The sequence below is a fragment of the Pangasianodon hypophthalmus genome, chromosome 26 (assembly GCF_027358585.1).
Source record: "Pangasianodon hypophthalmus isolate fPanHyp1 chromosome 26, fPanHyp1.pri, whole genome shotgun sequence".
NCBI lineage: Eukaryota > Metazoa > Chordata > Actinopteri > Siluriformes > Pangasiidae > Pangasianodon > Pangasianodon hypophthalmus.
In genome coordinates, this window is record NC_069735.1 from 10,271,707 (window position 1) to 10,285,743 (window position 14,037).

Consider the following 14,037-nt stretch of genomic DNA (forward strand, 5'->3'; position numbering starts at 1 on the left):
GAGCTCGCACACAGCGCAGGTGCGCACTGTAGAGTCCATTGTCCCATTATCACACTCTTACTTTCATTACTTTTTTCTCTTTCTCTGTTCTTGTTCTTTTTTCCCCTCTTAATTTTTTCATCTTACTACTTGTATGTTCCACAGTTCTTTCCTTTTAGTTGCTTCTTTTGCCGCTTTTGTCTTCTTTTTCTTTTTTCCACAATTTTCATCCCATTCTTTCCCATTCTTCTTACCTTTCTTCAATCTATTTCTTGCCATTTTTCACCCTGCCTCTTTTCTTCCTTGCTTTTTCCAGCTCCTTGCCAGCCCTGTATTTCCCTTAAGAAATTACAAATGTATTTATGACTTATAATACAAATATTAGAGTAATGGTTCATTACCTGTCTGTCTCTCAGACCTTCCAGAAGCCTCTGCTGGAGTCGGAGTTGCTGACTGAGAAGGAGGTGGCCATGATTTTTGTCAACTGGAAGGAACTCATCATGTGCAACATCAAATTGCTGAAGTATGATCTCTGCTGTTGCTTCATCCTGAGTTAATGAACCTCACATTTCAAATCCACTATGATTCACTAGGTCAGGCCTCCAAAAGAGTCTAGTTATTACTTATTTCCCATCTACATAATTCTATATGGAAATGATTTGTTCTCACATCAGGGGTGTACAACTATGGTTCTTAGAGTCCAGAGTCGAAAACAGGTTGGTGATTTCCGTTCTAGAAGAGCTACTACACCTGATCCTTAAGTAATTATTTGAATTAGGTGTGTTAAAGGACAGAAATTAAGAGTTAAGAGAGTATTAAATGTAGATTTTGGTGCATCTACTTATGTTTACACTTGAAAAATTCAGCGAGTTGATACCCCAGTGATGTACTGGAACCATGAAAAATGAATTGCGTAACTTTGAACATCCTTCAAGGCTTTTGTTTCTTGTCAAACTCACTCACACTGACAAGGAGATACTGATGGATCTGAATTTCTCTTCTCTCCTGCAGGGCGTTGCGGGTAAGAAAGAAGATGTCGGGTGAGCGCATGCCTGTGAAGATGATTGGTGACATACTGACAGCGCAACTGCCCCACATGCAGCCCTACATCCGCTTCTGCAGCTGTCAGCTCAACGGTGCTACCCTCATCCAGCAGAAGACAGACGAGGTGCCCGACTTCAAGGACTTTGTCAAGGTAACAGCAAACTGGCTAACAGGTTGGCTTGTTATTTGCATTTCTTTGTGGCAGAAATTAGTCAAATGCCTTATGGTAAGAGGTTTATTTTGCCCATCTGCAGTAAAACACCAAATGTAAGTGTGTCTGTCTGTGTGTTACAGAGGTTGGCCATGGATCCTCGCTGTAAAGGAATGCCTTTGTCTAGTTTCCTGCTCAAACCCATGCAGAGAGTCACCCGCTACCCTCTTATCATCAAAAATGTAAGTGTACACACAGAGTCTGGGAGCCAAAGAACATAACAAATCTGCCCACCATTGTTGTCATTATTGTACAGTGTTCTTTGTGTCTGATTTACTCACAAAATTACTGCATTTCAAATTGTGATATTCATTAAAAAAAAAAAAAGAAAAAATCTCCTTGTTCTTTATAAAACAAAGAGATCTTTATTCTTCAATCACTCCAATCATTCCTGGCATTTGTCTAGTTTTTTTTTTCAGTTGTCATTAGGTTTTTTTCTCCTTTTTGTGGCTTCACTTTACTCTCTCTAATTCTTGCCTTGTTATTCCTTTGAAAATAAAGTCTTTATATATACCTCATTACATTTTGTATTACTGCATTACTGTTTATGATTCCTGATCCTGATTAGATTCTGGAAAACACTCCGGAAAGCCACCCGGACCACAGCCACTTGCGGCAGGCTCTGGAGAAGGCCGAGGAGCTCTGCTCGCAGGTGAACGAGGGCGTGCGCGAGAAGGAGAACTCGGACCGCCTGGAGTGGATACAAGCGCACGTGCAGTGTGAGGGGCTGTCTGAGGTGTGTGAGGCCGCAGAGACGATCACAGCTTTCTTACTTTTAAATCATGTCAGGCTTATATTGTGTGTATATCGGCTCAGAGAGAGAGAAAGAGATAATTACTGAAAGACATAGATTTGAGCCATATATAACTTTCATCATAATTTTTGATTCTGTCTGTTTCAGCAACTGGTATTCAACTCGGTGACCAACTGCCTGGGCCCTCGCAAGTTCCTTCACAGTGGGAAGCTCTACAAGGCCAAGAGCAACAAGGAGCTCTATGGCTTCCTCTTCAACGATTTCCTGCTTCTAACGCAGGTCACCAGGCCACTGGGCTCCTCGGCTTCCGACAAAGTGTTCAGCGCCAAGTCTCATCTGCAGTATCGCATGTATAAAACGGTGCGGTTTGGGATCCTGCCAGTACTTTGTACCATGCAGTTGTCCTTTGAAGGAGCTGCTGCACAGTGGCTAATGTCTTCTATAGTATTGGAGCATTTTGTAGTTCTGAAGGCTAATGCTCAACATATGATAGCTTAGACTAGTAGTAGTGAATGTAGATATTTACGATGTTCAGAACAAACCCTTAAAAGCACAGTGTTTTCATGCTAGTGAACATAAAGTCAATAGTTTAAATCCCAGCCCAGACAAGCTGTTTTTTCTCACCAACATCTTGCTGGTGCTGAGGTTTGATCAGCCGCTATCTCCCTCTCTGTTTAAAAGCCATACTATTCTATCTACTACACTAATGATGATTGTTGTCCTGGCCAGTCCATGACTGACCTTTTGGTTGGTCTCTACAGCCCATCTTCCTGAACGAGGTTCTGGTGAAGCTCCCTACTGATCCCTCTGGAGACGAGCCCATCTTTCATATATCACACATAGACAGAGTGTACACCATACGGGCAGAGAGCATCAATGAGAGGTACACACACAGACCTGCTTTCACCCACTGCACCTCTTATCACCTCAGTCCACTCCATACTATTAAATCCGTATAGGAACTGCAATGTATAATACCAAATTACACAACCAGGCTGAGATTTTGCTCAGTTCATGATAAAGCACAAAACTAAAACTAATTCTGCCAAAGTTTGTCATTCTTTGTAATGTTTTCTCCCATGCTTCTGTCACTGTAATTTTTCATACATTACACTACATTACTAGAGCTTTTTTTTTTTTGGTATTGGGACATCAGTAATGGAGCTATTACACATTTAGTGATGAATCTATTATTGATAGTGTTGTGCTGATGAGTTGAGATCTGATCTTGGATTGTTCCTGTCAGGACCGCATGGGTGCAGAAGATCAAGGCTGCCTCTGAGCTCTTTATTGAGACAGAGAAGAAGAAAAGGGAGAAAGCTTATCTGGGTAAGTTATTATAAATAATCTGCATTTTGACATATAACAAAACACAAACCATTTTTACAATTAAGAGCCCACAAGACTACTGTAGCTAAAATATACTTCTGTGTCACCTAAAATCTTTATATGACATCATTGAGACATGTAATATCAAAGTGGAACTAAATTTTCATCTAAAGAACTTTGTGTTCGATCTTTGAAAGGCGCTGTATGGAGCGGAGATTGATAGCAAATTGCAGTAAGGGGAAAAAAGTATTCTTGCAATTTTTATAAATTGCAGTATACAGTATCATACTTTCTCCTAAACCACATTGTGAAGTCTTTGATACAGGTGAACTGAGGCAGATTTGAGCCAGCTACTCACCGAAAGACTTTTATTGCATCAGACACTGACATTGAAGATCAGACTTCATCTGTCTACTTGTATTTTATCTGCTTTTGTGTGTGTGTGTGTGTGTGTGTGTGTATGTGTGTGTATGTGTGTGTATGTGTGTGTGTGTGTGTGTGTGTGTGTGTGTGTGTGTGTAGTGCGGTCTCAGAGAGCTACAGGCATTGGTAGGCTGATGGTCAACATTGTAGAAGGCATTGAGTTGAAACCCTGCCGCTCTCATGGTAGGAATCTCTCTCCTTCTCTCTCTCTCACATACATACATACATACATACATATATACATACATAAAATGCTTTTGCTCTGGAATTTTATTTTTTTATTTTATTTTATTTTATTTATTTTTTATTTTTTTTAAATGCTTTGGTGCTGTTTGTGTAATGTGTGTGTGTGTGTGTGTGTGTGTGTAGGTAAGAGTAATCCATACTGTGAGGTGACAATGGGCTCACAGTGTCACATCACTAAGACAATGCAGGACACACTGAACCCCAAGTGGAACTCGAACTGCCAGTTTTTCATCAAAGACCTGGAACAGGATGTGCTGTGTGTAACCGTGTTCGAGAGGGACCAATTCTCACCTGATGGTGAGCCACACAAATATACCTAACATGATCCAGCTTTAACTCCTCTTCAAATAGGAATAATTTGTTCATTTAAACATCATCCAACATTGAGGCGGAATAACAAAAAAGCTTCCTCTTTACTATATATATAAGTTGTTGTTTTCTTTTACTAGAATTTAGAGAACTTTTCATGCACCAAGGAATGAATCACATTAGATAAGTAATATTAAAGCATGGAATTGTAAACATTTGAATATAGTGTTGTTACATTATAATTAATAAACATTTTTATTAGAGAGGACACAATATCACTTTTCCGATACCGATACCCATCCAATATTGTGTTTTTAAAAATCTACTAAGCTTTAAAATATTTCTTTTAACTGAAGCACTTCAGAGTTAAACTCTTTCACGCAAAAATCACTTACATTGTAAATACACAAGTATAAATATAATAAAATCAATCCTAACAAAAGAAAAAACAGTCAAGTCTCTTAATATGTAAATATTTCCAATTCCAAAAGTAAATTTCATTTCCAAATCCAGTCCCAATCTTTGCATGTGTTACAACATCTGATATCTGATCCACCATTTTTTTGCTGCTGTTGGTCTGATACTGATACTGAGTGTCAGATTGGTTCCATGTCTAATGAATTTTTATTTTTTTTTTTAAATGAGCATTATTAATATAGGCTTGACTTTAATTCTTTTTTCCTTTCTCTGTGTGTACAGATTTCCTGGGCAGGACAGAGATTCGGCTGGCGGACATTAAAAAGGATCAGGGTTCGAAAGGTCCGATCACTAAGAGGCTTCTCTTACACGAGGTCCCCACAGGAGAGATAGTGGTCAGACTCGACCTGCAGCTATTCGACGAACCCTGACCCTCGTGAACTTTGACCTCCTCCACCCTAGATTCCATACTTCCTCCTGTACTGTGTTACCAGCCTAATGTGACAATCCCACAGCACTCTACACCACGCCCCCTTGTGTGTGTGTGTGTGTGTGTGTGAATATGTGTGAGTGTGTCTGAATGTGTTAGAGAGAGAGGAAGTACGAGGGGATGGATGTTAGTCTCTGAGTAAGCTGTAACAGTCTTAAGCAATCTTTCAGTTTCTTTTTTTTTTTTTTTTTTTTTTATTTCACTTGAACAAATATTGTGGTTTACAGATGTGTATTAAAGGGATACTCCGGTGTTCCTCAGCGTAATGTCTATCCACAGCGTGTGTAGTGTGTGTGAGACTTCCACAGACAAACGTTTTGGTGCATTTCTCTGTAGTGAGAAAGAAAGAAACACTGTTTACTCAAAACTCACTTATAATGGAAGTGTAAGGGCACTAGGTGTAAAATGTGTGACTATATGACACATTCGAAACTACAGCTGTTGGAGTCTAACACTAAAGGTTTATAACAAAACAGACTTGAGAGAAAATTCTCACAAAAGTTGTTTGCATTGTTTTGTAGTTTGCAATAGTGTATGTTGAGCAGGTACAAACACAATAAATAACAACACCATTAAAAAAAAAAAAAAAACAGCCCTCTCTCATCTCTCTAGTGGAGGCCAGTTATGAACTGGAGGGATGTAGCTGAGGTTGAAGAGGTCTTAGTAGTAAGGTTCATAGTTTAAAAAAAAAAAAAAAAAAGACCCCCTGGAATAAAGACTTGGAGAACTAAAAAGATACAGATAGTGTCATTGTGTTACACCCCTAGTGTCTTATTTACACATAATGTAGACACATACATGTAGAGCATTATTTACAAATACCTTTGAGTGAAGATTTCCTAAAATATGTCTTTCACATAAACTTTTATTGACCTAACAGCTGCCCTTAAACTTCCGTTATAAGAGAGATTTGTTTAATTTTTGTCCTTTTCTCACTACAGTGAAATGTGTCATAATTCTGATCTGTGGTAATCCTACACAGCCTACAGATTTGGTGGATAGATATTATGTTGTAAAATGCTGGATTACTCCTTTAACAGTCATGGTAGCCCGAGCATTGACATAGTCGTAATGAATTTGTCTACATGAATGGTATGCTGGCCAAAACTAGCTTGGGTTTATGACAGGGGCTGATTTTGCTCACAGCAAACAAATTCTCTCAACTGTATGAGCTTAAAAATGTGGATTATATTGTACATTATTTGTTTTGCAATTTGTTCTTGAGCAAATATCCCAGTAGAGTGTTTTACTCTGTAGTTGGCATTGCCAGTTCAGTTGTAGAACTTAGAGACATATTCTAGAATGAATTAAGCTCTAGAATGCAGAGGCATGTTCTAAAAATGAATTCAGAGGTAGGTTTAAAAATGATTTGAGTTCTAGAATGATAGAGAGGTATGTTCTAGAATGAATTTCAAATCACTGAGATAGTCAAAGACTGAAGCATTGTGCCAATTCGTAAAAGGCACATATAGATATGGTGTATAATAATTTTTTTTTTTTTTTTTTTAATGCAACTACAAAATATTTGACTCCAGAGATCTGCTGTATTGGGCTGTTTGTCAGCAGAAAAAGCGTGAACGCTCCAGTCTTATTTTGCCACCATATGTTGTGCTGTTTTATTTATCCTTCGATCTGTATTCTAAAAGGTGTCACATAATCAGCAGGCTGGTTTTGGGAAAATGTTATTAAGATTGCAATCATGATGTGATGTTTAACCATCAATATTCAGCTCTAGCTGTATTTTTTATTCCTCTGTTCTCTTTAGAAAAAAAGGTTCCTCAAGGGTTCTCCTGGTGGTTAATGACCTAGACCTTCAGAGCTGAAGGTGAAATGTGCGAGAAGGGCGGTGAACATTTGATTAACAAAGTGACCAAGACTGATTACTGAAGTTAATTCCTAACCATGTATAAGCATTTTTTTTAACGTATTGTAGAAATACCACTGGATTTTAATCCTTAGAGCTACTTTTATTGCTAATCCAGCATTATTTACCATCATGTTCCTCCACTATTAGTGTCAAATACTTCTGAAATGCTGTAAATGCAGAGCCAATGATGAGTACAGAATTGTTTTCTGTCTTATTGTCCCTTTTCATGGGTTTCATTTTGCTACACAAAGTAAGCTATTTAACACTGAGTAATATTTATTATCAATTTTGTATTACTAATGTGTTTCCTTTTTTTTTTCAGATATTATTTTTACTGTCCAGTCCTTCCTTTAAACGATGAGACCTGCTTAGAGCGTAGCAGTTAGACAGTAGAGGTTAACACTGTAATTGGATTATATTTGTAAAGATGAGAAATATCAGGGTGTGTTTCATAGTGCATGTGTTTCTTTTCTTTGAGCTGTAAATGGAATATAGTGGTACAGGGCAGGAGAATACAGGAAGTTGTATTACATAGAAGTGATGTGCATAAATGGTGTATTTTCAAGAGATCAGAGATCAGGACAGATGATTTTCTCCCACATTGTGTTTCGTGAAAACAAAAATATGGCACTGGTTCTTCAGAATATATTTCTACATTTCATTATTGTTATTATTATTATTTTCATTCTGGGATTTGAAAGTGAATAGTTTGGATGGATGGGTGAGAATGGTAGCATTACTAAACTGAGAAGATTAAAGTCAAGTGTGTGTGTGTGTGTGTGTGTGTGTGTGGATGTGTGTGTGTGTGTGGACGTGTGCATGTGATAAATATTTTGTTTAGAGGACATTGAAGGGTTACCTTTACCTTTTTCTCTCCCTGTCCTTGCATCTCTCTGTCCCTCATAACCCTCTCTCTCTCTCTCTCCCTCTCTCTCTCTCTGTCTCTCTCTGTCTCTCTCTCTCTGTCTCTCTCTCTCTGTCTCTCTGTCTCTCTCTCTCTGTACATTATGAACCTGTAGGCTCTTCCCCTGTATTTTTTACCAAGTCCCAATGAGTCGACGGTACCGTATGTGTTTGTGTTTAAATCTTTGAAAGGAGTATAATATATTATGACTTGAATAATTATGTTGATGACAGCATATTGTTATCAATGTAGAAGCAGTGTATTGTCTTAAACGTTGCAATTAAAGCTCAGTTGGACCAAGAAATAATGAATGCATGGTGTTTTGTCTAAAACATTTATCATCTGTGTCCTCTTGTTTGTGTGATGTCGTAATGTTCACATGAGCACATGGAATATAATGACTGACAGAATCCAAAAGCTGGTTTGAGGTTGCGAAAAAGATTGGACGCAGTTATAAAGGCTGCTTTACAAGTTATTACGAGAAAATATACGAATGATGTGCAAGATTGTATATTGCATCTGGAAAGGGAAACAAACTTTTACAATCAGTTTGGTTTTTTTTCCTACTATTAATGCGCTAATATACGTAATTATTCTTACTTGGGATAATTCAGGAACATTTGATTTTCCCCATGGTGGTGGATATCAAGCATTTCACATCTAACCTCATACATGGCCAAAGGCAAGAAACATGTTTCTGGAAACAGTGGGGAAAAAAATAGAAGTTTTTTTGTTTTCTTAAAGAAGTAATTTGCTAGTTTCTCCATTTGCTTCAGTGCAAATTGCACAATAATACAACTCTGGCATGTCGAGTTTATGTTATACAGCCATGCCAATAAATATGTCAGATGAAGAGTGGATGATGATCAGATGTCCCTGCATGTAACAGCTGAAGATTGTCAAGAACACAAAGTGTTTTATACAGCAAGAGAAGAATAAAGGCCAAATAAAGTAGCTCTTTACTATACTATAAAGTATTTTTTTCTGTATATGTGCACATACTTATTCCTGTTTCTGTATAGCACAATCCATGTCATACAGTAAAGAGCTTTATGCCAAGATTAACCATGTCAAAAATGTAAAACGGTGATGTCGCTGTGCTCTCACAATATTGTTGCTAGTAGAAAACAAGTACTGTTTTGATATTGAATGGTTTTATTTTGATTATTTTGGAATTATACCACAGTGCTGTTGACCTGTCGTATCTGATTACTGTATAACTGTCAGCAGCTGTGACAGCAGTGCCGTCTACAAGGCAAATCACAGCTTTATTTTTATGTGCTCTGTAGTAATGGTTCATTCAGAGCGACTTGTATAGCAGACACTCCACATAAATTGAACATAATAATAAATTGATTTTTAACACATCCTGAGATTTACAAAATACATACAATCTTTGTATAATCAGTATAATCATTGATGTGGTGAAGCTTTCATTTATAAGAGACATTTATTCAACATTTATGGAAGGAGTCTCCAGTGTCAGGGCTTTGTAACAGTCAGTAAGTGTTCCACCATGGGACCGTCTTCGGGACAGCAGTTTACACTTTGTGGTTTCTCAATAAATGACAAGCATTTTTGTTGTTGCTATTTTTTGTTGTTGTTGTTGTCTTATTAACCTCAAGAGAGAGAGGAAGAAGAGAGGCCGATGAGGGAACACCAGTTTCAAGCCGGTATAACAAAAGTGATTACAGGAACTTAATTCACCTTCTACAATAATGTTAGAGTATATGCAACAATAAATGGTTAAAATTATTATGAAATTATTCAATAAATTAAAAAAATGGTAATATTTGACAAATCTCTGTGGTATAAGAGGAATAAAACGCTTCTGGAAGTGCTGTTATGGGAAAATAATGAACTTCGGGGTGGTAGTGCTTCAGGCCACATCACACCACCCTGTCGTTAATCATTTTCCTATGACAGCGTGCCCCGTCGTATTTTATTCCGTCATTAAACGTTGTTCCAAGGTGCCTTGCTAAGTGAGTAGTTTAATAAGAAAGAATAAATAAACTGAGAAGATTATTGTAAACTGGCACATAACATTTTTGCGCTGTTGTGGTTGAATCCCAAATTTCGCTCTATTCCCTATCCATGTGCACTACATGTTATGATAAAATAATGCCTTCTACCACCTCTATAGTGCACCATCTCTGCATTTAGGATTCAGCCTGTGCCTCAGTTCTATAGAAAGGTTTTGGGGGTGTGTCACGAAAACCGTACTACAACACCTAATGTTTTGTGTAAAATCTTTGAAAGATTACAGCGTGTAATTAAATCAGAAAGGGGACTGACAGGAACACGTTTAGTTTTAGTTAAATAGGCAAGAAGTTAAATGAAGCAAGTGCAGAGAAAAGAGGTACACGTGTAGTAGTTACTTACCTCAGCTGACTGCCTCTGGTTACAAGTCTTGTGCTTTATGCTTCATTCACAATGCTGCCATTTTATATCCTTCATTTGCAGCTAATGTATCTTCTCTTTCATGCTTTAAAAGTTCTGGCACTTTAGTACACATGGCAGGAGCTTATTCTCTTCTCCTGATATTAATACGTTTTGGGGGAAAGCGGAACCATTGAGGAGTGGTCCTGTTTCTCCAGTTCACACGTCTCTAGCGGTCCTCTACCACAGAGTTCATCATCTAAACATCTTAAAGATAGTGTCTTATAGTTTAATTTATACTATACTATTGTATAGCGCTTTTAACAATGGCCAATGTCACAAAGCAGCTTTACAGAAATATATGAATTCAGGATATACATTTTAAATTTAGAAATTGATCCCTAATGAGCAGGACAGAGGCGATGGTTGCAAAGAAAATCTCCCTGAGACGATATGAGGAAGAAACCTCGAGAGGAACCAGACTCAAAAGGGAACCCATCCTCATCTGGGTGACACCAGATAGTGCGATTATAAATAATTCCCTTCTATGACTGTGTACTACATGGTCAAAAAGTGCATTTGTGTAACCAGGAATTCATTAGAGTTTTCACATGAAATCTACTTTGTTGAATATCAACTGTTCACTGATGGAGTGCAAAACCGTTTATGGCGATTGCAGTCCTCAGGCTGTCATAGTAATTGTAGTCCTAAGCCATCGTAGCAAAACTTTTGTATCAATTGCAGTCCGTGCCATCTTCATGGTTTTCAAGTACCATCCACAGTAGTCTCGTGTATCTTTAGGCTCTCCATGTGATTTCCAAGTGATGAGTGATCTACAGCTAGAAGTAGGGCATCAGGATTCACTCTAGAGAAGGCAAAGCCCATTAATTGATATTGGCAATCTGTTACTGCAAAGGGCCTGTAAGGCTAAAGAGAGTCAGCAGTTGGTAATTGAAGAAGTTGCTTTGAAAGCTGCCACACAGACTGCATCAAATTCCACGGCCACCACTGCTCTTATTCCTACAAACTCCAAGACTGTAGCAGCCAAGAAACCTGTGATAAAAGTAGCACCTGAACTTTCACTCATATCCACCCTCACTTTCACTGCAACAATGAATAAATGTGTTGACAATTTATTTGAAACAATCACACGTGAAAAAAGGTGAAGAGACAGTCCCTGAACCTTCAGTCACCAGAGAATCTACTTCATCAGAATTGTCTCCATTTGTCTCTACATCATTCAGTGTTTCTCTAGAAGAAATTAGAGAAACTATACATCTCTCCAGCAATGCCATTGATGAAATAACAAGTACTGATCATGCAGTACCTGAAACTGGCCCTGCTCTTGCCCCTGAGACTTACTTTGGCATCCTTCAAACTGCTGGCACTGTGATTCCTACTACAGCCAAAGTCCCTGACCTGTGTCTCAATCTGTCCCCTGCTATAAATGGTTCTACAGAAGCCTGCTTCTGGAGATAAAGAAATCATCTATGCTCCAAAGGATGCAACATCCACCACAGCAGTCTCCGTTTCTGAGGTAAATAATATAATGCCTATGCAAGAAGGTGCTTTGGTAGAAAATTCGGATGGCCCAAATACACGTACACACAGAATACATGCCCCATTGACCACCTCAGAAGTAAAAAATTCCAAAACCCAGGGTCTTGCACCAGAACTTTCAGCAACTGGGGAGATAATAAAAAGTAACTAGTTCCGCTGTTCAAGATTGTGGCATCCTACAATCACCAGTGACTACAGAGACTTCTACAGACTTCTACAGACTTCTTCACCACATGTTCCTCACAGATCCCTTATAAAGAAGAGACTGTCGGTCATAAACTTACTCCAGAAGTAGAAATTGCTTCTGCAGAAGCAGCATACAGGCTTTCCTTTACAGAACCTAACATATCACCAGTGGTTTCCAAATAAAGATTCTGCAATTCAGGAAGTTGCTCCTGAGGAAGTTGCGGTTATTCACAAGTCAGCCAAAAATAATGGAGGCCTCGACAGAAAAGGGTCCAGATGTTACACCAGAGAATGTTTTTCAAAGTATCATCATCTGGACTAACAAAAGGTCAATGAGATCCAATCCATCCTACGCTGAATTAGCAGAAGGTGAACTAAAGCCAGAAGGAGAGCGCAGCGTCCAGGAAGTTTCAGACGGTACTTGCCAAGTTCTCTGTGGTCCAGTATGTTTACACCATAGTACATGTTAATGATGATCAAGTGTACCAAACAGACCTGCTACATCATGACTCACTTTTTATACAAACCAACTTACCACTGAAAAACTAATAATCAAATAAACTAGATAAACCTACTTATTTATTTTTTATCAACAACAGTAGCAAGGTAGCTGTCACAATTGATCATTATGTGTGAGCAATTCGGCAACACAATGAACCAAATCTGCCATCAGATGAAGATGTAGCAATTTTTTCAGTATGTTTATAATTAATAGAAACATATTGTGTAAGAAGATGAACAACAAATCGCAACAATAATGGTGCTGCATTTGCTGCATTCTGTTACAGGAAACTGCAGGCAGGCTGATAAAACTGGCAAAACCGCAAATACTTATGTTTTAATTATATGCTGTATGATGTTAAGTCTGAAAATCATAAAGTTTTCAAAATTCTCAGCAACTACAGCAAGTTAATTTGCACATTGTGGTTTCACTTATTGATATTTGTAGTGGTTGTTGCACTGCTTTAGATCTGCACTGTAACTTATGCCTACTTTTTCTCCATATTTTAACTAACCTTTTCCTGATATGTCTTTGTTACGTAGTGTATATTTGGTTCTTTCTGTATGTGTCACAGGAAATAGCGTGTCTCCACTATGTCCATTCTCTGCATGTTGACTGTATATGTATCACAAATTTAAGAATGAACTGTTTGGGTGATCTAATGGGTCTAGTATTTGGAAATTTTCATGTAAGTTCTCAAGTTTTCTATTTTTGTCATTTTCAAGTGCTTGAGCATTATGCCTTGATATTTGTTTAACCACATTCAAGTATCTGAGGTGTTATATACAATTACAAACCTTTAGGTTTTTGTGTCTTATGGCACTATTTTATAACCCAGTGCATTTTATTTTCATTCGTACCTCTAGCACAACTGAACCCAATACAGAAACTGTTCTTAGTTAAGATCCGTGAATTCTCTGCCAAGAGCATGTATACACAGCTATATTTGCATGAACTGGAAAAACACACCTGCCCTTTTCTGTCTCATTCATTTTAACCATATGCTAAAACATCCTTATTGAATGTTGTTGATTCAGCACATCTATTCTTTTTTTAATAGTTTTCTTAACAGCCAATTCCTTTGCCATGTGCCTCAGGGCCTATGATGTGCTACTTGATGTTGGTCCAGAATATAAGGAAGCATTTTGGAAGACTTAGCTAAGCTTCAAAGACTTTATGGTAATGGAGATCTCTCATCATTCCCAGGATTTAAGCTCTCAGGTGGTTGGGAATGATTTTTTTGTGTCACTAAAATAATATAATCCTGTGATATTTTGTGGATGCTGGTGTTTACTTGTAGAACATTTTAAAAATCTTTCTTCTCAGAGCCTGTGTTGGATGAAATTAACTCCAAATAAACGTCAACTGCTTCAGCATCTCATCTCCAAAGAATTATTATTTTTATTATACAAACAAATACTTGAACATTTTGTATTA

General features: G+C 37.9%; 1 protein-coding gene across 9 annotated transcripts in view; it reads left to right on the top strand.

Annotated features, from left to right (window-relative positions):
* Positions 1-8,280, top strand: part of itsn1 (intersectin 1 (SH3 domain protein)) — a 53,408-nt gene extending 45,128 nt beyond the window's left edge. For all 9 annotated transcript variants that reach the window (XM_026931744.3, XM_034300003.2, XM_053230183.1 and 6 more), the window contains 10 exons: positions 396-502; positions 991-1,174; positions 1,318-1,416; positions 1,803-1,970; positions 2,136-2,348; positions 2,750-2,871; positions 3,235-3,317; positions 3,840-3,923; positions 4,110-4,283; positions 4,995-8,280. In XM_026931744.3, coding sequence (XP_026787545.1) covers positions 396-502; positions 991-1,174; positions 1,318-1,416; positions 1,803-1,970; positions 2,136-2,348; positions 2,750-2,871; positions 3,235-3,317; positions 3,840-3,923; positions 4,110-4,283; positions 4,995-5,143 — 1,383 coding nt within the window. In that variant the 3' untranslated portion in view covers positions 5,144-8,280. The remainder of the gene's footprint in view (positions 1-395; positions 503-990; positions 1,175-1,317; positions 1,417-1,802; positions 1,971-2,135; positions 2,349-2,749; positions 2,872-3,234; positions 3,318-3,839; positions 3,924-4,109; positions 4,284-4,994) is intronic.
* Positions 8,281-14,037: the final 5,757 nt, after the last annotated feature.